General features: G+C 29.7%; 1 protein-coding gene across 1 annotated transcript; it reads right to left on the bottom strand.

Annotated features, from left to right (window-relative positions):
* Window positions 1-27,535, bottom strand: Ufsp2 (UFM1 specific peptidase 2). The gene is made up of 10 exons (XM_075379141.1): window positions 27,358-27,535; window positions 25,969-26,184; window positions 22,145-22,378; window positions 19,273-19,455; window positions 13,933-14,026; window positions 10,053-10,313; window positions 6,695-6,844; window positions 5,138-5,264; window positions 3,319-3,572; window positions 1-2,176 (listed from the first exon to the last, which is right to left on the bottom strand). The coding sequence occupies exons 1-10, from the start codon at window positions 27,394-27,396 to the stop codon at window positions 1,965-1,967; spliced, it is 1,770 nt and encodes a 589-aa protein (XP_075235256.1). The 5' UTR covers window positions 27,397-27,535; the 3' UTR covers window positions 1-1,964.

The following is a 27,535-nucleotide window of genomic DNA, read 5'->3' as shown; positions in this document are numbered from 1 at the left end:
TGTAAAAAATAGAATGTTTTTTGTCATTTTCAATAAAAATTTGAATCATCAACAAATTGTTTGATAGTGGACAACTTTTAAAGTAAAGATTCATGCTATTTCATTACTGTATTTCACGATTATAAATATAGTAAAAAAATAAAATGGATTTATGGAGCACATACCTAATAAGATAAAATACAAGTGTTGTTAATATTAATAAACACTAAAAGAAAAGAAATTTGATTCCATATTTTAATTCACTTATTTAAAATAATGCAATGACTTTGCCTATAAAGTACATACCAAGATTGCTATTTGGAACCATTAATCAAATCCAAGGTCCACCACTTTTATGAATTAGGCAGTTTAATAATATTGCACTCACCATGTTGATAAAAATTGCATGACCAACTACAAAGCTTCTTTGAAGCAAACAAAAAAATATTTTAATATTAAACAAATTTAAAACAATTATATTAACTTAACCATCATTCACTGGTCAAAGGGTTTACTGATTGAGGTAATCAAACAGATAAAAAGAAACAGGATCTTTTTCACATCAGTAGATACTATAATCTGAAACTGAGAACATGTCTGCGTATCACTGTAACTAATTAAAAAGAAAAAGAAAAAAAATATATATATACATAAACAAATTTTTCTACATGGTACAAGTTTATAACTAAGTACAGAAAAACTCTAGGCAATTAAAAGAAGACTATATGAAAATTTATATGGCTAAATCACCTGTCTATTTCACCTGATTCAATTGCAGACATATGACAAAAACTAATCAATGACAGGGAAACATCTTAAACTCTAAAGTGTTTTCTGATAGGTGTTGAATACCTATGATGGATTTTAATTTCATTATGCTAAAATTGCTATTACTTCAGATATAAGTGAAAAGTATAAAACTGTTACATGACAATATTAAACCACATGTAAATGAAATGAATTTTTCATTAAGAGTTGGAAATTTTTCAGCACCATGTTAGAATGCTGTTGATCCAACATTTTCTCACACCCACTCTTTATAATAAACAAAATATTTCAAAGAAGAATAATTATAATCTGATAATTAATTATGTACAGAATGATAAATAAAAATCAATGTGAAAAACCAATTTTTGAATCACAGAATTATTGCCTAAGCGAAATTAGTAAAAAATAGAAGAATAAGTTAAAAACACTACAAAAACTTGTTTTTTTTTTAATGATAGCTTCTCTAACATCTCATGTTTTTTTTTACTAATCCAACAGATACAATATGAACTGAAATTTTGTAACATGAAAAAATTCCACACCTGATTGGATTTGAACCCATGACCTTACAAATGAAAGGATGATACACTAACAATACAACACAGAGGTTGGCATTATTTTTTATGCATGTTAATTAATTCTAATAAAATCTCAGCAGCATATCTAGAAACAGCTTCTTTTAAGATAGCCACATAATTTTATTACATACATAATATATGAACACGAACATATGTTAAGACTTTAATGTTGTTGATCCAATTTTTAATTGGAATCAGCAAATTCTTTTAAATCTTCAAACTGACATTTATCAATTTGTTCTTTCTTTGATAACTTGAGTAAATATAAATTGAATTTAATGAAATTTTGAGGAACCACAACTTTATATAGATTGAGACTTAGTTGACTTGCTCTGACAAATAGAATAAGCAATCCAGATAGGGATTACCTGGAATCAAACTTGAAAATACGGATATTAAAAAAAATGCATAAAATTATTAATATATTGGACATAACAACAGTTCTTTCACATCCATTTAAAAGAATCATATAAATATACAAATAAATACATCGATGAAACAAATCGTAACTACAAAAATGTGCTGTTAACAATTAAACATAATATAAGAATATACACACATATTTACATACATAAAATATTTATACCTCTTTTAAAAAATAAAAATTTATTTAATATAATAAATAAATAAATATAAAGTTTATATACACAATGGTCTTACCGGCATACATAAATTATAAAAACTTTTTTTATCCCAAAATGAGACTTTCTTCCAACCAACCCAACCTTTATTTTGTATTACACGTTCATCTTCACTGCCAGTGTAATGAGGATCCAATATAAGAAATCTTAGGTCTCCAGTATGTTTGTTATAATCAACACCTAATATTGTATGTGCTAAGACTCCACCACCTACATGAATTAACATAAAAACAATGAAAATAAGCAGATATTTTTACTTTAAAATATATTTATAATACTTTTACAACTGAAATTATATAGAAAAGATAAATAACTAAACAGTATGATCAAAAAAAAGGAAGAAGGTTTATCTCATCTCCAATTTTGTTGAATGTGTTTGTTGAATATATGATTAAAATGCCCTAGAAGAAGATGAAAGGTATCAGCGTCAGAGGAAAGAAATTAAATTGTTTTATTTAAAATTTAAATAAATTATTCTTTATCTATAATCATAAACACAGGAATTTAAAATCCTTGAACAAAAAACTGATAAAAAAATGTTTATTTTTAAGAAGAACCATTTTTGTAGTCATCAGCCACTAATAGCTTGCAGAAAAACTAGCCCCAGTATATTTTACTTGTGTCAGCTTCAGACCCAATTTATTAAACATGAATTAAGTAATAAGTACTATATATTGCTTAATCTTCTCCTTTATCTTTCATTATAAGATTATGAGAATCAGCTTTGCCTAACATTTGGCCATTAGGCTTATTTGCTGCCAACAGGTCTAAATCAATCCACGGACAGCTTCCTACAAAATAGCACCCAGAGAAGCACTTTACATTAATCAGGATGGCTTTATTATTAAGATCTAGGGACTTTCTCATCACAGAGGCTCTAGCAGGGCAAGATCTACACATACAGAGCCAATCATTGGAAGAAGGCATCAAAAATATGGAAAAGAGGTGAATGATGAGAGAAGACAATCTTCCCATCAGGGTAGTTACTTACTGTTCTACCCAAGATCCTCACTTAGCCTTACTTTACACTTGTTCGAATCTCTGAGATATTCCTGGTGTTATGAAACCATCAGATTGTAAAAGATGCACTTTACTATTTTATCCAAGACAAAAATATTGAATTGTTTTGTCAATTCTCATCACAACAAACCATTTTAAAGTGGCAAACATCGCTCAATTTGGTTTGTAATAATTATACCTACTAATAATTTTCTTTTCATTTTGAAATTTGAACATTAATTTGCTCACTTCACTGTTTTAATAAATAATTTTTTTTCTTACTTTGAATTAGATTAATAATAATAAAAATAAATAAGTTACAATTAGAATTATATATAATTTTTCAAACCTACCTATCATAATTGGAGTTCCTTGCGTTTTAAAATGCATAAGAAGTTCACTTCCTTTTTCACCAAGTTCTTCACCAGAAGAAACATTCATTATACGGCATGTGATACCAAACAAAGAATCTAATACATAGTTAACTTCTGTTGAACCTATCCATAAAGATGAACCAATAAAACTAGGAGGTTTATCACCAATATCAACAAGGCACTTTTGGATATCTTCATGCGTAGGTATATTCTTATCTGTATAACCTTGCAATCTGTAATAATAAATTATCAAACAGAAATATAAATACTTTATAAGTAACAATATTAACAATAATGTATAAAAGATCTTAATCAAGTGATCAAGAAATAATTCCAACCTTGTGATAAGTTATTTTTAAAAAGATTGCAATTTTTTAAAAATAGATTTGCTATTTCTATATAAAAGATTTTGCACACAGAATAATGTAATTTTTTTGAGAACGAAGAAAGAGAAATAAGCAGTACATTTTGTTTTCAAATCTTCATAAATTAATCTATATCAAGCAAAAAAGATAATTCATATAATCAACTTTAAAATAAGTAATTAAAATTTCAGTTTAATATTAATACAAAACACGCAGTCATAAAACGATCTACTTAGAACACAAGAACACAACACTAACATAACTGTCTTAAAATGAGTGTTATAAAAAAAAAAGGATAATTATGAAAGAATAAGTAAAATAATAGGCTACTATTCTGTCAATTTCTGTGATGAGTAGAGGATTTCTACATTTCACTGAAATATTACAATTGCATTTTTCATATGAAAAGTACCTCACTTCATTACACCTAGTAGGTTGGCCATAAAAATCCCATTGCAGGTGTGATTCTGATGAAAAATTGATTAATACCAAAGTTCTAGCAAGAATTAAATTCAAATTGCATAAATGTAATGCCAATTGAATTCATGTTGTTATAAAATGGAAAAGATAAATATATGAGTTAACTGGAAACTTGTGCAAACAAGCTAACTTAAGAAATTCACTGATAGTAATGGATTTACAACTCTATTTTTCACAATACACTTAAAATCATAATTAATTTGGAATCTGAACTTGCATCAATCTCAGTTTTCAAACAGAATGCATTCAAATCTTGAATGGAGAAATGTTAGTATCATTCAGCTGTGTTTTTGAGAAGTAAAGATTCTTCAAGACCAAGAAGAGGTTAAAACCAATCCAAGTGGCACTGAAATACCAATCATTTTTTAAACAAAGAAATGGTGGACAAATTTTACACAATAATTTGATTAAGATAAAGGTACATAAGAAAATGGTGCTAAAAATTTTCAGAGCAGAATTTAAAAAAAGGCGAACGGACATAACATTCTGAAACAAGTGGAACAACAGCTAGAGTTACTTGAAATGATAATCACATCATATGACAACTTATATATTTTCAGAAACCAAGTAGCAATTAATCTAATGGAATCACAATCATTGGAGATGATAAAAGCTAAAATTAGCAATCCAAAATTTATGAGCATATTTAATGTTTTCTTTGATATAAAAGCCACCATCATTTGATTAAGCAGGTACCCAAAAGATCAAAGAGTTAAGCAATAATATTGAGATCCTGATAAACAAAAGTGTATTAGAAAATAGCCAAAAGTTTTAAAGAGAAATGGATTCTCAACCAAGATACTGTACTTGTCCTGTAAAGCAGTTTTTTCTACTAATAACTTTTATAATAATAATCACTTAAGTTATCATACAAGAGTAAATTTATAACAAGGTATTACACAGGCATACATTGAAAAACTCAATAAATTACTATGACTTAAACAAATACATACCTGAACCATGATACAAGAGTTTGTAAAGACCTATAAGCACATCCCCATCCATTATCATTTTTCTTATCTTGCATATAATGATGATACGAATAGTTACCCTGCACTAATGCAACTTCACCATCTTTAACTGTAACAAAATATTCACCTTTATACATGTTATATATATATTTATTTATTTTATTAGAGCACCCAGAAGTACAGAATAAATAAAGCAGAATGACTTACCTTATTCCACTAAATACACAGGAGCGCTTTCGCAATTTACTCGCATCATCAGCTGCATTATACATTCATCTCAACTTACATTACAAACTTTGTAAAATATAACATATCATGCATTTATCTATTTTATTTAAAACCTTTAACATTTTTTTACTATTTTAAACCTTTATTCAGTTAAATTAAAAAAATAAAACCAAATTTAAAAATATGAAAAACATTAAATTAAAATTAAATTGTAAAAATTTAACATCAAGGCATAAAATCAAATTAAAATTAACAATTAAAATTAAATAAAAATTATTTTAAGTAAAGCAATTAAGCATGTTGTCCTTTTAACTGAACTTACTTTTTACTTACTCAGTAACGTACTATATTACTATACTACTACACAGAGTATAGTAAATAAGTTCAATTAAATGGACAAGCTTTACTTAAAAATATTTTAATTTGAATTTTTGAATTTTAATTGTTAATTTTAATTTGATTTTATGCCTTGACGTCATATTTTTACATATGTAAAAATTTTTAATGTTAATTTTAATTAAAATTAACATCGTGGCTTTAACATCACACTTCTGCTTTGAAAAAAAATCACTAGTAATAAAGATCTTATAATTTTCTTTTAGTACATATTACCGAGATACTCATCAGGATATTCTTAATGAATTTATTTTATTAATTGATAAAACTATCTTTGTTTATTATCACTTTTTTACAAAAATGTACTCCAATTTCGGCTAATGATTTGTAATAAATTGTAAAATATGTGTAATTATTATTATAAAAAGGTTTTTTTCAAATTTCATGACTGCATAGGACCACTTCAGTCAATCCATTATCCAAGTCTCTTTGAAGGGATTGTTCGGGCCTTACGGCCCAATAAAAGTATTATGACTAATAAGATATTTTTAAGAATTTTGCAATTTTACATTTAGTGTAGATATAAATAATTAAATTGAATAATAATCTAAGCAAAATACATTAAATATGAACAATATTAATGTTATTAGGTAAATGCATACTCAATACATATATATTATACAAACTCAATGTATAATTGCGCAGTGGCATTCTGTTAATGGAAAAGTTCCTAATTTTTATTTTTTGGCAAAATATTTAATGAAACCTCAAAAACCAGTAATTATTTAACAAGGTTTTTTGCAAAGTTAATAATATTAGGAATACAGATACATTTTGAATTTTAATAAAATTTTATCTTTTCTAATTTTTTTTATTTTTATTGTCATTAAGTAGTCAGATGTTCTTTTAATTAGGGAATGAATGGACTGAACTATCATTTATTCTATATGGATAATAGATAACATTAAAAATTACCTCCAGATGGTGGAAGTCCAACATGAGGATTAATAAGTATTGCCTGAGAATTACAGCTACCATCTTTAAACACATGAGCATTACCTTTTCTAAATATTGGTTTATTTTCTGGTAAACAAAACTGCTTATGGAATGTTCTCCTAACACTAGCTGAAACAATAAATAACACAAATTAAAAAGTTAATATTAATAAATAAAATTACATTAATCTTTATAATTTTTTTCAAGTTTTCTATCTAGACATGTCTACCATGGAACTTAGTGACACCTATCATCTCTTTCCATTACTTGATACAACTTTGTTTTGTTTTCTTTTCACTACCAGCGTATAGTAAAATTCTTTTACTTCATAGACTGAAAACGAGAGTTCACTAGATTTAAAGTCTTTGTATATTTTTGATATCATTAAGTGATAGTATTATTTAATTGTAAAATAACCTTACAATTATCAAAGTAATCAATAAATTAAACATTAAAATACATCAGAAAATGTAATACAAATCAGATAGTTTTATACATATACAACATTAACTCAAGTATAGAGGATGAAGCACACCATTCTTCGGGTTTGGTTTCAGAAATATTTATTTGGAATTAGATCTGCTATGACAAGTTGTCACTGACTGGTGACTACTGAATAGCTATTTTCATTACATACCCAAGTTTTTTCTTCTATTTTTCTTTCGTAAATAACTATCTGGGGGGAAATGATAAAAATAAGTTAATTGGTTAAAAGAAATGATTAAAACAGCATATGGTAGAATTAATTAACAGTGAGCTGAGAAAGGCATGATGTTTTAGAGAGATTAGATGGAAAAAACAGAAACGGTGGGGTTTCAGATTTAGTAAAAGCTGAAAGAGAAGAATCTAATGTATAGCTGTTGTAAGAAGAATAAGAAATAGTATGTTACATCAAGAGTGGAGGGGAGACCAAATGTTCAGTCTGCAGCAATGGCTACACGATGAAAACATCCTGAATTGAACCTACTTTTTATCTACGATAGGAGCAGAAATTTTGAAACAAGAGAATTTCATGAAAAATTGTTACATACAAGATTTGATAAAAAAAAGTACATGTAATTTTTTAATTCCCAGGCTGTAAAGTCCAATTGTCATAAATCTTTTTTTTGTTTTTTTTGTGTTGGTACACTTGTCCCTAACATATGTTCATATTGGTAGCCATGTTGGATGCTTAGTTTATTACTGGCTGTCAAAAAGATTACACATGTTTGGTATGATCAGCAATTTCTAACGTATAGAAAAAATGGAACAAAGAATTTGCAAAATTTTGCTTTAAAAATGGAATAAGTGCAGCACAGCATTGGAAATGTTGAATACTGCTTTTGGCGATTATTCTATGAATAAAACAAGTGTTTATAAGTGGTACAAACGTTTCCAATAGGGTAAACGTTGAAGATGATGAGCGCCCTGGACGTCCCAGCACATCAACAACTAATGACATCAACAAAATAGTGACGAAGTGATTAAGAACAATTGCCAAATCCCTATCAGAGAGTCAATAAGGATTACTACCTAGTAGTTCTACGCTGTTTTGTAAAACAGTCCAAAGGAAACACCTGGATTGGTGGTGAAACGACGATTCATGGCAATTAAACCACAGTAATGCAACTGCTCACATTTCACAGCTTGTTCGTGAATTTTGGGCCAAAAATAATATGATGCCTCAGCCTCCTTATTCGCAGGACATGGACGCTTACGACTTCTTCCTATTTCCCAAAGCTGAAAAGAACCATGAAAGACAACATTTGCCAACATTGAAGAGATAAAGACAGAATTGCTGAAGAAGCTAAATGCCAAATCGGAAATTGTGTTCCAGAGGTGCTTCAAAGATTGGAAAAAGTACTGGCACAAAGTATTATATCTGAAAACGAGTAGTTTGTAGGTGACAAAATCAATATTGCTGAACAAATAAGGATTTTTTGAGAAAAACTAAAATTATTATTTTTTTATCAAACCTTGTACATATCATTCATTCATCTTAAGATTAAGGAACATATTGCAAAATTTCATATAAATTTAAAAATATGTTTAGCCATAACAGCATCAAAACCGCTATCAGCAAAGTGACAAGAGATTAAATTAAGACATCATTTCACTTTCTACATACATAAACTGAAAATAATTGTAATAAATTCAAAAATATTCTAAAAAGAATAATGTTTAATGCAACATAAAACTCAAGTGGTTTTATAAGATTTAAATCTGTTGTTTTTTTTCCTTCCTGACAAATACAAGGATTATTCAATAATTAGAGACAAATGGCAACAGCAACAGCAAAAAAATAAAAATAAAATAAAATAAACTGAAATGCTCAAGTGAGCACCCCTGACATAGGAAATATCAGCTATTCAAAAAAAATTTCTATTATTACAACCTGCTTCATTTAGAAACATTGATTTTGCATGGTTGGAAGAAATTCAAACTTACATGAGAGCTGGTAAAGTGATTCTAACAATATTTTACAACTATAAAAACCTGATTTATTATAATTATTTACAAGAACAACAAATGCGACACTATTGTAACATGCTAGAAAATAAAGTGAAACCTGCAAGAAGAAGGAAACATCTTGGTTATCTCTTAAAAGGTATATTTCTTCTGCATGATAATGCCCACCCACATACTGCTCATAAGACATGAGAGAATCAATTCAAAGGTCAGATTGGATGGTGCAGCCATTTATGTTACAGCCCCGGTCTCACACAATCAGATTTTTTTTTGTTGGTCTCAAAGAGTTTTATGTAGCACCAAGTTTGACAACAGTGAGCGAGTCAAGAATGCTGTACAAGAATGGTTCAGACACAAAGGAAAATCATTTTTTCCTACTGGACTAGAAAAATTCACAGAAGGATAAGACAAGCGGCTCAATATAATGGGGACTGATTTGAAAAGTAGCGTTAGTTTCAATGTCATTGAATAAATAATAATTTTTCCAGTCAGTTGCCTTTAATTATTGAAAAACTCTTTTTTTTATAATTTCACAACAAAATGCAATCAAAATTGTTTCAGTAAATATATCCTTGAGGGAGCTTGATATACTAGCATAATATATACTAAGGCCTTACAGGTCTTATGGAACTGTAAGGCAAGTAAGTGACCTCACCTAGCATTTTGAACATTATTTTCTGTCATAAATGGGAATCAGTTGGTGATCTTTATCATCATCTACTTTTTCTCATCTTTATAATAATAATAATAATAATTATGAATTAACTGAAATCTATTAACTTTATATATTAGATTCTAGGGTGGTCAAACATTTTAGTAATAAAACTTAAAAAAACACAAAAGCACTCAGTACACAACTTTTTAAAATAATTATTATATTAATACTTACTTAATTCATCATCACTTTTCTTAGGGTAAACAATAGTAAAAAAATGTCCAAGATTAGATGGAAGAAAATGGTAAGGCCATGGCATAGTTGGTGGTTGTGAACCTCTACTTAAATTACGTTCAAGTAAACGAAGTGAACGGCATAACGAATCAACCAGTACATTATACAATTCTGAGGCTTTACGTTCATAATGAACCATACATAAAGCATCAATTGGTAACACAACTTTTAATCTTTCTACAAATTCACCATTCACAGAACCTAAAAAAAATAAGAAAGTAAAATGTTCAAAAGTATGTCATAACAAAAGAAACTGCAAAATTACAATTAACTAAATAACTCTGTGAAAAAAGGAAAACTGTAATTACACACCTGGTTGGTTTCAATTTTTTTTCAGTTTTCTCATAAGAAACCAAACTGAGGCAAACATGAATTTCTAATTATTAAGTCATATTCTGTACTACACTACCCCATATTTTGAGTCGTAATAGTTGTTACTCCTTTCAGGATTAGTTCTGAAGTTAAACATCAATTAAACAGTGTTTAAACTATATCAATAATTCACATTACTTTTCTAATATATTAATTTAAATTTCTCCAACTGTGAAGAAAGCAGCATTCATATGCATCATTTTTTATATAAAACAATAACTTATGAACAGAAAACTGTACGTAAGTAGCTATTTACTTATATTATTTATTCCAATCTTTTCAGTAGCACCTGAGTCACAGAAGGCTACAGGTTAAATTTTATTCTTCAATGAATAATAATAATTTTCACTATAAAATCAGTCCATATGGTTAACAGCATGAACATATTACTTCTACAAAAGAATATCATTTCCCTTCACTATGTTTGGATACTGACATATAACTATATAAAAAAATAATGAAGCAACAAAAAGCCATTTCACACCTAACTTTTCTTAACAAGGGATAAAAATCAGTTTGATTGAAAATCAATTTTTTGGAAGTAATCTCATATAATGACATGCACAATGATTGGTTCAAATCTTTACATTAATTTATAAATCTCAGCATGAAGTAAATTAAACGTAAGAGCCAAATCTCATTTTGAAGAATGTTCTGGAAGATAAGAGAGAATTCTGCTGCACAAATAGGTCCTAAATTATTAAAATAATGGTAATGTTATTTATAAATAATTTAGATACAGTTCATTAGATGTATTGCACTGTTAATCAAATTTGTTACACCTTACTTCAGGGTTGTAACAGCAGCACGGAAAAGATCATCCTACTACTATAAACACAACATACAAGGTTTTTTTCAGAAAATAACCAAACTTTATTTTTTCAATCTTTAACATTAATTTTAGAGATTATTGGTCCCCTTCAAACTATTCCCATATTTACACACCTTTCCCAGCGGTGTTTCCACTTCGCAAAGCAGTCCTGGGTAGCTTCATTTGAAATAGCTTTTAAGGTCTGTGATGAATTTGCTGTAATGTCATCAACAGTCTCAAAATGGCATCATTTCATCACCGATTTTAATTTAAAAAATAAAAAAAAATTGTAAGGCGCCAGGTCTGACAAGCAGGGAGGCTGAGGGAGGGCAGTCATCTGATTTTATTGATGAATTGACAAAGCTGAGTATGCGGGTGCAATGGTGTAATAAAGGAACCATCAGTTGTCTCGCCCCAACTCTGGTCTCTTTTTTGTGGATTTTTTCATGTAACCACTGTAAAACACCTTGACAGTACGCATGGTTCAGTTTCACGTTGAGGCAAGAATTTAAAATGCATAATTCCATTAAAATAAAAAAAACAGAGAGCATCACTTTCACATTGGATTAAGACTGATGTGATTTCTTTGGGCATGGAGATCCTTTACCAATCCATTTGTCTCCATGTTGTAGCCGTAAACCCAGCTTTTATCTCCTGTTGTGATCCTTTGCATGAATGTTTCACCTTAATCGGCTTGTTCAAGAAGTTGGCGACAAACTCTATGTTCTTTCTGCTGTGCAGTCTTCAAACAAGGAACAAACTTTGCTGCAACTTGATGAATGTTCAATTTTTCAGTCAAAATGTCATGGCATGATTGAATTTAGATGCTAACCTTTTCTACAAGTTCTCTGACAATCAGTCAGCGATTTGCTGACCATGATTTTCTGAACATGGATGACTTCAGTTAAAGTCAAAGGCCTTCATGGTCAAGGGCCATTTTCAGTTGACTGACAACCACTTTTAGATTGTAAAAACCATTCGTAACATTGCATACGACCCAGAGCATCATCTCCATAAGCTTGTTTCAAAAGTTGAAACGTTTCTGTGAAGGTTTTCCCCAGTTTCATGTAAAATTTTATGTTGCATTATTGCTCCTGAATATCGCACATTACAAAAATCGCTAGTAACACCTAAACACATGGCACTCCAATAACGATAAGACAAGAACTAAATGGGAATCCAAGAACATGTGGTTACAGAGGAGGTTAGGCAGAATACAATGCTACCAACCGCACATCACTAAAGATAGCTGTTGGCACATGATTCAAAATATTTATTTTCTGAACAGACCTCGTATGTAGTAATCACTAATACTGATTCATGTAAGGCAAGTGAATACTAGTTTATATTACTGAATTTCTCAAACAGCATTGTCAAAGGACAACTTCATCATTATTTCACATTCACCCACCTACTATGAATTGGCCTTCAGCATCCAACTTTGTTAACTGATGATTATTATTTATTTTTTTATCATATTTTATCTATTTCATCAAAAAACACCTGTTTTAAATATCTGTTAAATATTGATAAGCATTATAAAACATAAAATAGAACTGTTCATCTAAATGGATTTTGTAAAAATTAATCAATATTAAAGTGGATTAAATATGGTATTGTTGAAAAATTTGTTTATGTTTGGTAAAAACATGTTGAAATTATTTATAAAAATGCCTCATTTAAAATTCTTAATGAGATTTTGTAGGCAATCCAGTTAGAATTATAAACATGTTAATTAGAAAATCATTTTTACCAAACTATGTTTTTAGTTATAAATTAATTCGATTACCTACAACAAAAAAATTGGCACATTTTCTAAATAAAATATTAATTTACCATCTAATTCATATTTAATAAAATTGAAAAATTACACTTTAATTTTAGCTCTGATGTAATAATAATTTATCTCATTACTTTAATTATATTTTTTGTTCTAAAATCTCCACTTAAGACAGCAGGATTTATGGTAAATGAAAAACCCTTTTTTATGGATATAAAAAAGGTTTTTGTAAAATTATCTATTTTTAGGAAGCTTTTACCTGGTCCTATTAAATTTTAGAAACATTAAAAAATAAATTTAACCCACAGGCAGCTAAGCATTAATCTGACTTTTTGTGTAATCCCTAATCAAGAATCAAGAAAGCCCAGACAATTTATTGATCCTTATGTAAATATCATATTTCCAATGGTACCTATCCAAGGGGAAAGAGATGATTCAGGAAAAGGGAGAGGATAAAAAAAAGACAACTATACATCAAAGAAATGCTTCAGAGTAGAAACATAAAAATAGGCTTGCTGAAATTTATTTAGAAATGTTTTTTTTTTTTGTTTTTGTACATTTTTATACAACCATTAAATATATATTACAAGTGAACATTACATCACTATGTAACTGCCAACCACTTCAGTAAACAGCATAAGAATATATGGTTTTTGTCATCAATCCATTTGTTTACTAACAAATAAACAGCTATTGACTGACACACAGTTAGTCCTAAGTTTGTTCCAATATAAGCATGCACAACACAGAAATCATCAAAAAGAATGACTGACAATTTAATGTTTTTATTTTCTTATGATAGACTAATAAAAATAAGAATCAGAAACCAAAATGTTTAGAAAGATGATAAAATTTACTTTTAATATGATGTATGACAGGAGCAGATTTACAACCACCTTCAGTTTGTCCATCACGTGTACACTTTTGCATCATTGATATATTCATCACATTCTAAATAAACAGAAAAAATATATTCAACAACAAAAAATTATTTTTAAAACATTTAAAATTATTAAATCATAATCAACTGGTTTGACATGTGTATATTTCTTTGAGCGTGATATAAGCTATTTTAGCAAATACTGTACTAATGTTATTGAGAGTTTGGTTCTGGCGGTCAATGTATCATAGCCACATGTGGCTTTCAGAAAGAAAGTGAGGTGTCAAATGTCGCCAAATATATCTGACATTGTCTTTCTCATTACCCTTCTCATATCTCTTACTCGCACATTGTTGTTAACCTAGCAATTCTTTTATCTGAAAGTTAAGTGTCAGCCATTTCCCGAAATATCATTTTTAATTTTTTTTAATTTTATTGTAGACATGCTATATATTTTTTTGTAATTCTTTATAATTATTTACAGTATGTTACAGTTTATTTATTTTATTTTTACATTAACAATTTACCATAGTTGTTTATTAATATTATAATAATCACTAAAATATAAATTTTAAATTGGGAAAAACTATTTCGCACAAAAAAAAATAATTATTATGAATAAATACTTTGGTGTTATTCATCAGAAAGTGGTTGAATTCGATCCATTTCATCATTTTTCAGAGCTGCTATCGGAACTGGAAGATGAACCAGATGATTCTTCTAAATTTATAATTAAATTGTGTATGTCTATGTCCAAGGTATTTCTTGTTCTATGGCTTCATATATAACTCCTCTAACATGTTACACCGATTTTCTCCAGTCTCAGCGATGTAATTTCTTCTATTTCTGTCATTGTAAACTTTTTATTATTATTTTTTACACATCTTTTGACGTGACTGCACCCAATTTCAAAAGCACTGAACTGACGATAGGGAGGCAATCGGATGACTTTGTGGCCTGCTTCTTTTGCTATTTCATAGATAGGTCTTGAAGGTTTTTCCCTGAATAGTTCCCAAAAGTTGTCCTTTGGTCATTGAGTGGTCGGCATTGACCCCACATGAAACAAGCCAATCAACCAACTCATGTGTTTCCGATTAGTGTTAGTTGGTACTTATCCAACTGCACAGAGTGATATGACACATTACCCTTTATTATGATGCTACTTGGTTTAACTTTTTTCAAAAGCGTTTCTTTGAATCATTTTGTGAATATTTCATTATTCACCACCACCTGGTAATAATTCATTTTCTTTGATTTGAACATAGTGCTTCATTCACAAACCCATCAACTGTTCTGGCATGACAGACAATTAATCTTCGACCTTGACCAGTAGGCACAGGGATAGTATCATCAAGAGTTCCATCAGTCCATGCTTTTGAGTTTGAGTAGTTAGCAATAACCAAAGTTTCATCCAACTAAATAATTTCATTAAGATTAAGTCATCATTTGCTTTAGAAAAATACTTCAATGAGCAACAACATCTCCTATTTCAATGAACAACAATATCTCCTCTTTCAAGAAAAATTCTCCTGCTATTATTTTTTGATAGTCAAAACCAATGTTATACATACCTTTAGTAAAGATGAGTATTTTCCATAAAATAACTCAGTCTCCCAAAGAGGAACTAATAAATACTTAGTTGTTGGATATTCTTTCTTCAAGTAGTAGTTGTAAATGTATCGGCAAATGGCATCAGTTGCAAACGTATCTAAATCAGTTACTGGAGAATCTCTTGGTGATTGTTTGCCCGGTGTTATAAATTGGATGAACCTTTTTACACAGTTAAAGACTTCTTTTTAGTAATTTTGGGAACTGAATTCTTACTAATTGTAAGAGAGGCAGCAGTACGTTCTCTAACTTTCTGAAAAGGAATTAAAGGTTCATTCTTTTTTAAAATACTTCTTCAGTCATTTTCAAAAAACTCTTTCACATTGCAGACCATTTCCTGGTGGCTATGAACATTATGTCCCAACCAAAAACTGCCCTGCCATGAACAGGGCGAGTGACAGTCTATTTGAAGTCATTGTATAACAAAAATCGCTAAAAACAACAGTTAACTAATGATTCTTGAAGAATATTATATACGTTCTACTATGTATAAAAAAAATACTATGTAGAGAACGTACAGTTATATGTAGAGTTGTATGTACTTTCAGGCAGTAATAGTACTTAAAAGTACAGTTTTATATTACTGATGAAAAATGCTGTATAAACGCAGGAAGAGTTAAATACAATACTCTCCACATAGAGTTAGTCAATATTTACAGTTGCTGAGAGCATGGTAATTCTATCTCTTTTCCTTTTTCTTTTTTCTGTTTAGTATCCGGAACCACGGTCAAGGTATTACTTCCGAGGATGAAATGTATGAATGTAAATAAAGTAAGTCTTGTACAGTCTCAGGTCAACCATTCCTGATAGAAGTACTATTCCTATTATGGTAGTTCTGTCTGACAATGGAATGGTGTATATATTGTTGCTCTGACCAGAGCCAATACCCTTCCACCATTTCATTAAGAGTGAGTGAGTGAATGAATGAATGTGTGTGTGTGTGTGTGTGTGTGTGTGAGAGAGAGAGAGAGAGAGAGAGAGAGAGAGAGAGAGAGCAAACCAAACTTTAGATAACATTAGTTTAACTGACAATACAATCTTCAGACGGGGGAGAGGGAGAATAAATGACCAAGATTACTTGTGTAGTAATATCTTTGCTTTATATAGATGCACTTACAAAGAACTAAAGAAATACATAAAAGGATAATAATGTAATCCTCTGGGTGCCGGCAAGAACTGATAAGTCCTAAAATTCTGGAATGTATATTTGGATTCACCATTTAATTGTAAACAAAAAAAAGTGTGTTTCCTTTGAAAAGAATTATCATAAGACATTAACAAACACTACAAGTTAAAAAACGTTTTTATACTAAATTCTCTTAAACATTTCTGTAACAAGATTTCTTAAACAATCATTGCAATAATTAACCAGCAAATCCCTAGACTTCTGTAGTAAATTACAATCAAATATCCAATATCAAATTATCCAAATAATAAAAATTCTGTGAAACTTTATAAAATGGCATTCAAAATCATGATGCTGCAAGTTCATCTAGCAAGAATGTCGACTACAAGCTTCTGCACTTTATTTGATGAAAAATTACAGGGATTTAAACAAATTATGCATCTGATTTTTTAAATGATTTTGTTGTACAATTTCAACACGTCACAATTTAATTAATACATTATAAAAAAATTAATGTTTATTAAGTCATAAATTCCTAGATAAAATAATAAACAAAATAAATTAAAAATATTTATTATAGGAGCATTTGAAATGTAATGGGGAAAACAAACCGGTTACACAATGCTAAGTTGCTGCCATGTTGTAGTTTAATTCCCCCATTACTAACATTCCAAAGCTCAAATCACACCCTCTTATTTTATCATATACTCAGGGTGTTCCAAAAGAAACAGAAAAACTTTCAGTACATGTTCTACTGGTGAAAATAATGAAACAAGTTCATATAAACATAAGTCTGGAAGCGCTTTCTTTTCAAGTTACGACTAGCAAAAGATTTCATCTGAATTTCAGCTCTTCTAACAAAAAAAAGCCACACTGTAATTTTTGGTACCCAAATTAATGAGTAAATTTGATGGTTTCTTATGTCATTTTAGCTGGGAAATAGGATAAAACAGATCCCAGAACTATAACTCCAATAGTTTTTAAGTTATCCGACATAAAACAAAGCTTCAGCATTGAAAAACAAGTTTTTTTTATGTTTATAGTACAGTAGCTTTGTTAAATGACTAATAAATGTGAAAGATTACTAACAAAACTTGTAGAGAATTCAATTCTGAGAAAATTAATGTAAATAATACATATGATGAAAGTTTCTCAGTTTCTTGGAGGTACATCCTGACCCCCATAGGGTAGGATCGCCTTATGACAATCCCAGTTGCCACACCACCCCTTCAAAGGTCATCTTATAGATCCTCTAAACTTGATAACATAACAAAGTCATCAGTCTGGCCTCTGTCAGGATGTCATCGATGCAAATGCCTTGTCAGACATTTCCATCAATGTATTTACACAAACTACTATCATCTTCACATAGCCTCTTCCAACAACAATCACCTACCATAACTTACAACCTTCAACTATCGAATTAACTGATTCATGGAAGCGCGATACCTGCACCTTCCTTCAACACCAAAGGTTTCACATTCACACAAAAACTCTTCATATATCTAATTTCAATTAGGCAATGCACTCAGATCATTACTTGATTGAGTCTTTAAAACCCAAAATACTATCTTCATACCAACAAAACAAGTGCTGATCGCAACAATAACAATTTTGTCATACAATTAAATTTATTTAAAAGTCCTCTTAATTTACTTAAAAATCAAGAAACAGATTCACAAATTTAATAACCCCCTAATAAAAACATATCTTTCTCTGCTCTGGTCTGCTTTCAGAAGCAAGGTCAATGCCTACACCCTCCCACACCACAGCTCCATCACAGAGTTCTCCACACATCCATCTGATCCTAAGAGCGAATATCTAAACTAACCACGGCTTGATGCCAAAACACCTATCTTGGAGATGTAAGCACCCAGATGAGTCCCTGGCCGCCAAGGATGTTATTCTATCTATACATCTATAACAGCATCAGACCCCCTCAGCCATCCTCCTCAGAGCTAATTATCTAAGGAAGCCAGCAATTATGTTACATTCCCTTTTGGTTTTCCCATTAACTTGCAAATCAAAACAACTGATCATCACAAGCTCTCTGGCTACTCTGGTAAGTTACACATCGTACCTGGGGCAGACATAAAACATGGTGCACATCATCATCATCAGTGGCCCTACAATCCGGACACAAACCTGAATTAATCAAACCAACTCGAAAACAAAGCATTTACAGACCTATATGTTTATACCAACTTGTTTCATTATTTTCCCTAGTAGAGCATGTACTGAAAGTTTCTCTGTAATATGTACATACACACACGCGCACGTGCATGTGTGTGTACATATATTAATGTATACCTATATTATATGTGTACATATATATTATTAATGTATACATATATTAATGTGTACCTATATTAATTCCAGATTCAAGTAAAAGTTTTCATACAGTAGATATACCAGCACTGTATAAATTAAAAACAATTACTAAAAAGATTCTTGCTCAACTACATTAATAATAATAATAATGTTTTCAGTAATTTTATCATTTATCTTTAAGCTAACACTTGCTTTTGTAGCATAAATTTTACTGTATTGATGTAACATTATTATACTACTACTTAAACTTACAATATTTTGGAGAGACTGTGAAACAGTTAGTTTTTTTCCTTGTTGTCCAACTGTACCTTCTATATGATTAAATACAGCCATTTTATAAAGATCACAAACTGATGGACTTGGATCTTCCATTTCAGTACCAAATAAATAGACACTAGTATTCAAAACATGGAATGCAACAGTACCAGAAGAAACCTAAAAAGAAATAAACAGTATAGTCAATCTTTATTAAATTAGATCAACAGCACTTAGAATTAAATGAGGATTTTGTATCATAAAAGAAAAAGAAAACTGATTTCTCATGATCAAATATCAACCTTAATGATGAATAAAGCATGAAAAAATGAATCTAAATGCACACCTACTTAGACACAGACAAGAGATGATGTGTGTGTCGTTTGGAGTAAGTCACATCAAGAATGAAGACCATATGTTCAGTCTGCTGCAATGGTGGCTTGGCAATAAAACTCCTTTCACCGCACCTCTACATTACCCTGTGTCTAAGAAACCCCTTGTTATCCAGAATATATTTCTGGATAAAGAAGAAATATTAATGTTATATAATATTACTCTATTACTCTAGTTAATACACCAATTTGCTTGCACAACCTGGAAATATATACATCTGAAAAGGAAAGGAGATAAATCAATATTTTAGAAGTAGATTGTAGGAGAAGTAATAACTTTACCTGATTAGCATTCAGTCCCTAGTCCGCTTTTCTATGCCAATCCATAAACAGGAAAACCCCACACCCTACTATGAAAGCAGCTTCTACACAAATTACAAAACTGTTCCATTCTATTGCACCATTTGGAGATAATATGACAGCTGCCAATAAGTCAGTTCCATTTCCAAATATTACCTCTGTAGCACTAAAATTGAAATGCAACACATGAGTTTTGAGATCCCTGATATGATAGTAAAAAGAGTGACACCATTCTTATTTAGTTGTCTAATCTGTATGCTTATTTGTGTGCGTTTATAATATTAGAGAAAAATCACAAAACCTGCTGTGTCATTGCTTTGCCTACCAAGACTGTGATCCATTTCTTAAATGTAAGGAACATTACAGCAGTTGAAATTCACCAGTTGAAATCAGATTTGCAACATTTATATAGAAAACGCAATGAGCGCTTTCATGATATAGAGACAGGTGTTTAATGAGGGCTCCATCATTGTGCATATTATGTGCATGATGATGAACCTAGAAGATGACCATCTTTGATTACAGACAATCTGGTGCATACAACGGATAACAATATCAAAGAGAATAAACAATTCATTATTACGTTCTTTTCTGTGCATTTTTCAGAAATTTCAAGTCACTTCTACATGAAATTGAGTCCAAGAAATTGAACTATCGGAAATTGTATGCACACATCTTGGGCGCAAGATTCTTAAGGAAAAATCACGGAATAAAATAACTGCAAACGATCTGACCAACTATTGTATATCCTGGACCTTGAACCAAATGACTATCACCTGTTCCTGTGTCTTAAAACCTTCTTGCTGACCGACAGTTCCATGACAACATTGAGGTCAAACATGTCATTAACTCATGGCTTGTGTTACAGATGGTATCATACTATTATGAAGGAATACAACTTCTGATGACTCAATATGTTAAGTACCTCATCAATGACAGAACTATATAGAAAAATAGTAACATCAATACTTTAAAGAGTAATAAAAATTTCATGTGAGATTGTTTTTTAATAGAACTTTAGAACTTACTTTCTGGATATCCTCTCAGATTAAGCTTATACTTTATTTTTATAATTCAAAGAGGCCACCAAAGTTTTAATAAAAAATTTAATAATTGATATGATACTTAATACTATAACTAAATACATACATATATATATATATATATATATATATATATATATTATTTTACTGAAATTAATCTTTTTAAGATTCATATTATTATTCTTCTGTACTGTTAAATTATATTTAAATTCTATTAAATAAACCATGTAGTACAGAATGTTGAGATAAGATATATGTTACCTTAATTTATTATTTAGGTGCTTTCATGGAATTCCGCATCCTCAGTCAAGATTGAAATATTTCTGTTATTGCATGATAAAGATTTAAAAATAAAAATACTAAAATCATGAAAATTACCTATTAATACACATGAGTGCTGCTGTCTATTACAGTTTTTATAAGACTATCTCCCTCAAACATTATCTAATGATTTATCAAATTGAAATTTTTTTTGTATTTATACATTTAGTATTTTTCTAATAGACTTAATTTTATGTCATCTTTATTAATTTCTAATATTTCTAAATTTGTGATAATACCAGAAATACGTTTATTGTTTAGTAAGATGGTCTGCCACATTAGATAAACCAAATTTATTATTTTTTTAATTTCTATAATGTTCAAGAAATCTAGTTTTAAAGGATATATTTGTTTAAACCTGATTTTTTGAACATTAGAAATTACAAAAATAAATAAATTAGATTTATCTAAAGTAGCAGACCATCTAGTTAACAATAAATATTTCCAAATTTAGAAATATTAGAAATTAATAAAGATGACATAATACACAAAATATATTGAAAAGATATTACATTTATAAATACTAACAAAATTTCAATTTGATAAACCATCAGACAGTGTTTGAGGGAGCCGATCTTATAAAAACCGCAACAGATAGGAGCAAATGTGTAAATTAATATGCAATTTTCATTATTTTAGTATTTTTATATTTAGATTTTTATTATGTAATAATGGAATTATTTCAATCATCATTGAAAAATTAAGGTAAGATATGTCTTATCTCAATATTCTGTACTAGATGATTTATTTAACAGAATTTAAATATAAACATATATAATTTATAAATACAATTAAATAATTTAAAAAGTTTACCTTTTTTTGAAGACTATTTATAGATTCAAATATTGCTTCTGATGATAATTCACAAACAAATGGCAACTGTGTTTTTAGACGTATGTGAACAAATAATTCACAGATATCAGATTCACTTAATATATCGTACTGAACTTCCACTAGTTTTTGATTGCAATAAAAATATGCATTTATTGAATTTGAATTACCATAAACTCGTTTCAGTAGTAATGGATTATCAGATACAATTACTTCCTACAAAATAAATTAATAAATATTATGAAACTTTAAATGGCAAAAATTTCTAACTAAAAATAAGTAGCACATGAAAATAATAAGTCATCATAATTTATAATCATGATTAAACTCAACAAATAACAATACAAATACATATTATGTAATTACACATTACAAATAACCTTTTTTTTCTACTGAGTGCGGGTAGTATATACAACACACTGTTTTTCACATAAAGGAGTTTATTAATTTACTGCTTTATATTGTATCGGTCATTTTTGGAGTTATTATAATGCATGAAAAGCATACGAGTTCTGTTCTGAAAATAACTGAAAATGTTTAATTACATGCTAATGGAGATAATTAGTGACATGCAGTTGGCAGCATTGTGTTCCCCATAACCTCCTCTGTAACCACATGTTCTAGTATTGTTGATATCTCATTTAGTTTTTGTGTTATTGTTATTTGAGTGCAATGTATTTAAGTGTTAGTAGTGATTTTTGAAATCACTACTGAAAAAGTAATTGCTCCTTTTTCAAAAGGAGCAATGATACAATGTAAAATTTTGCATGAAACTGCGGAAAATTTTCATGGAAACATTTCAAATTTTGAAACAAGCTTACGAAGATGATGCTCTGGGGTTGTACGTAATGTTACGAATGGTTTTTACGATTTAAAAGTAGTTGTCAGACAAAAGAGGTCGGTAATCGAAGATGACGCTCTACGAAAAAGGCTTTTGACTTCAATTAATGATACCCACATTCAGAAAATCAACAATCTGGTGCGTGCAAATTGCCGACTGAGTGTCAGAGAACTGAGGTAGCATCTCAACTGGATCATGCCGTGGCATTTTGACTGAAAAATTGAACATGCATCAAGTTGCAGCAAAGTTTCTTCCTTCTTTGATGACTGAACAGCAGAAAGAACAACAATTGGATGTTTGTCAGCAATTTCTTGAACCCAATGACAAAGACATATTTATGCAAAGGATCATAACAGGAGACAAAAGTTGGGTTTACGACTACAACATTGAGACAAAAGTTCAATCATCACAATGGACTGGCAAAGGATCTCCATGCCCCAAAAAAGCACATCATTCAATCCAATGTCGAAGTGATGCTGTCTGTTTTTTAGATTTTAATGGAATTGTGTTCTGAATTCTTGCCTATAGGTGAAACAGTGAATTGAGCATACTATCAAGGCGTTTTACAACGGTTACATGAAAAAATTCGCAATAAGAGACAAGAGTTACAAATCATGGTTCCTTCACCATGACAGTACACCTGCACACTCAACTTTCAATTTGTCAGTTTTGTGCCAAAAATCAGATGACTGTCCTCACTCAGTCTCCCTACTTGCCAGACCTGGCTCCTTGCAATTTTTTATCCTTGAAATTAAAATCGATGATGATAAAATCGATTTTGAGACTATTATTATATTGATAGTAGTATATGGGAAAAATTGTGCAGGCAGGCAACGTTTTGAATATGCAAAACAAATTGTTAGAGATGTAGGATGTAGGATGTCAAAATGAAATGACTGGCACTAGATAAGTAAACTTGGAGAGCTCCATCAAACCAGTCAAATTACTGAAAACAAACAAAAAATAAGAAAACATTTTAAAAATGTATTCATTTAGCAAAATATAATAATAATAGTATTGAAAAATCAAAGAATAAAATTAGGACTTCTATGGAGAATGGTGAAGGTGCAGACAGTTATATCAGAAAGCAATAATGAATCCTTGAAGCTCTTGCCTATTGATGGTGTAACTGGCAGTCTTTTGAATACTTTAAATCAACATACTAATGTGACACCAAATATAAACAAGGCAAGCTCTTTATTAAAAATCTTCCCACTGCCGATGTTTCCCTTGAGATATTTAAAGAAGTGTCTGTGACTGAGATAGTATCTATTTATACAATCCTTAAAGCCATCAAATATTGTGGCTGGAATGAGATTCCACCTTCTGTTTTGAGACAATGTTCTTCTTTTATGCCTGCCCTATTGAGGTGTCTGATTAATTTATCATTTATGACAGGAGTCTATCCAGATTTACTCAAATTTGCTAACATAATTCCAGCTTTCAGGAACAGGTTCAAAATTTAATTTTTATAATTTTCACCCAATTGCGATTCTTTTTGCATTATCGATATCATCTTTCAGAAAGCTATTAATATTAAGGCTATAGCTTCCCTGATGAGATTGTCTCATCATAACCAGTTTGATTTCGATGTAGGTACGAATACTATGAAAGCGGTAAATGAATTGTTAACTAAAATTGTTGATGCTCTTGATGGGTCGCAGCTGGGTCTTGGTGTCTTCTATGAATATCAAAAGTATTTGATTGCGTGAATCACAAGCTGCTGCTCCAGAAGCTTGAGTACTATGGTGCTTGATAACCTGCTTTTACTCCGCTTAAGTCCTATTTAAAAAATCATAGGCAGAGTGTTCTTATCAGGTTATTAAATGGCAGAAACAACTATGAGTTGATACCTGATGGCATTCCTCAGGCCAATATTATTTCTGATTTATGTAAATGACTTGCCGAACTCAATGTGTCTGTCGAGGCCAATTATGATTGCTGATGATACCATGGTGGCTTTCACAAATTTAATTTATTCTAATTTCTCTAATTTAGTGGGTACTGTGATCTTAACAGAATGAATGAATGATCTCTAGTTAATGGCTTACTACTTAATTCCAATAGAACACAAGCAAAAAGGTTTCACTTCAATCACAGAACAGTTAATAATACTTCATTTATGGATGCCTTGAAATTTCCAAGCTCTGCTGATTTTCTAGGTCTCATAATTGATGGTCCTTACCTGAAACCAGGCCCTTACTTGGAAGGGCCTGTTTCAGTCTCTGTCATCTAAATAAAACTGGGCTTTTTTTGGTCTACTTTTAATATTACATATGATGAACAAGAAAACTGTTGATGATGTATTATGCCTATGTATAATTCCCTTTAAATTATAGTGTTATTTTTTGGGGTAATTCTGTTAACAGCAAAAAAAATGTATTATTTCAAAAAAGATCATTTGTGTCATTTGTCAACTGAGACCTGGCGAGTTACTTAACAGTCTTTTAGATATTTTAGAATCTTCCCACCTCCTTCCATTTTTATTTTCTAGATTCAACTAAAGATACGCCATCAGAACTGAAACATAACAACTTAGTTTCATACTTTTGATTTTTTAAAACTGAGGCCATTCAGAAGGGATTTGGGAAGGTTTTGCGGAGTTTTTTGACAGACAGGTATTATTCTGAAAAGGGATATCTATCTGATGAGTGGTAGTTGTCTGTCTTCATTATTTTCCAGATACTCAAGCAAGGATAACAAATATAAAATATGTTAGATCTTATGAAAATTATATTTAAATGTGCTTTATTTATAATAAATATGCTACTGGAGTATGTTTGGTAATGGTGTGTGTTATAACTGTAACTTTGGTATTAGTTTGAGACATCATTATTTTGTGTGTTATTTTATGTATATTTTGTGACACTATGCCTGCCATGTACATTTATTATTTCTGCATATGTGTTGATATGCGATAATGATGTAAAATAAATAAATAAGCTTTTAAACTTAAACAATTTACCTGAATACTATCAGTAGCATTAGGTGACAATTCATTATTATTTTCTGACGAAAAAGTGACTATACCACAAAAATCAACTTCTGTAGGAAAATGAGATTGTAATTCTTGAAAAGAAGTTCCTTCTACTTCAACACTCATACCAACAACTAACAAAATACCATCGTACATTAAACCATAGAGTGCTCCCAGTTTTTCTTCTTTAATGCTGTGCAGTCTCTGAAAAAATTAAGATATTAATAATTTTTATAATCATTATTTTGAAAATATCTGCAAAGTTTCAGAAACAACCACAACTTTCACTCTAGTATCTGAATATTACTCCACTTAAAGAGGATGAATTCATTCCTTAGAATGCCCAAAAATAATTATAACAAATTGTTATTATTATTAAATTTTTTTTAACTTTTAGGATTCAAATTAACCAAATTCATTAGAAGTAACCAATTCTATTTCCACTCACATTCTTGGGATGTTAAACACAATTATAGAATACTAAATATAACAAAAAAAATGGGTAAAACTGTTCTCAATCACAATTTACTTGGAAAATGTCATTTTCCAATTTATCAGGTAATCAATATAACAATATACTGGCATTATTTTAAATTATAATGTTTTGAAACAATAAACCAACCAAATATTATAAATACATGTTTTGTTTTTTTTAAATAAATTACTCTAAAACATTTTCGGCTGCCCTGGTGACTACTAATAGTAAATCAGTGGTAATGTAGATCACTGAAGATAGTTGATGAATTTCAGTAAAAAAAAAGTATTTGTAGTTTTAGAAAATGACTGTTTAAATAATTTTTAACAGTGACTGTCATAGACATAAACATAGCTAAATAAATATTGGACTTCATACATCATGTCATTACAATTTGTAATGAAAAAAGAAGGCTATAACTTGCTACATGAATCATCCAGAAAAATAAAAAAAACAACAATGTTATTATTGAGATGAAAACCAAAATTATCTTATTATTATTTACTATTAGCAAACAGTTTCTTACAAAATACAGTAAAATCAAGAAGTGATTTTCAAAAATATGTATATTGTTATCAGACTGGTATAACATGAAATAAAAATAATAATATAAAAATTGTAACTTAATAGTCTATAAATGTATAAGTAGCACAATATATTTATAAAGGCTGTAAAAATGTTTATAAACAAAATTTCCATGGAACTTATCACACCTTAGATCATAAAACACCGAAATTCAAAATTAGGTTAAAATAGTTACACGAGTATTCTAAACAACCTAAAACGATTAAAAAAACCGACGACAACGTGCCTACGTTGTGTATAAAGATACAATCTTGGCAGTAACAAGGTTAACAAGAAACTAAGAGTAAAAAATGTTAATATTACTACATAACATTTACCTGCACTAAATTTTCAGATAATTTTAATTTTGGTGTCATTTTAAACTCAAATATATGTAAATGAGACAAAAATCGGATTATTATAGACTCGTTGATTATAACACGTATTCATATAAACACAACTTTTGTTTTTCGTGTCACATTCCAGAACACGCCATCACCGACCGTATACCTATAG

This window comes from Lycorma delicatula, chromosome 11 (assembly GCF_047948215.1).
Source record: "Lycorma delicatula isolate Av1 chromosome 11, ASM4794821v1, whole genome shotgun sequence".
In the NCBI taxonomy this organism is placed as follows: domain Eukaryota; kingdom Metazoa; phylum Arthropoda; class Insecta; order Hemiptera; family Fulgoridae; genus Lycorma; species Lycorma delicatula.
The sequence above is the reverse complement of the archived record's forward strand: the minus strand, read 5'-3'. Positions and strand labels throughout refer to the sequence as shown.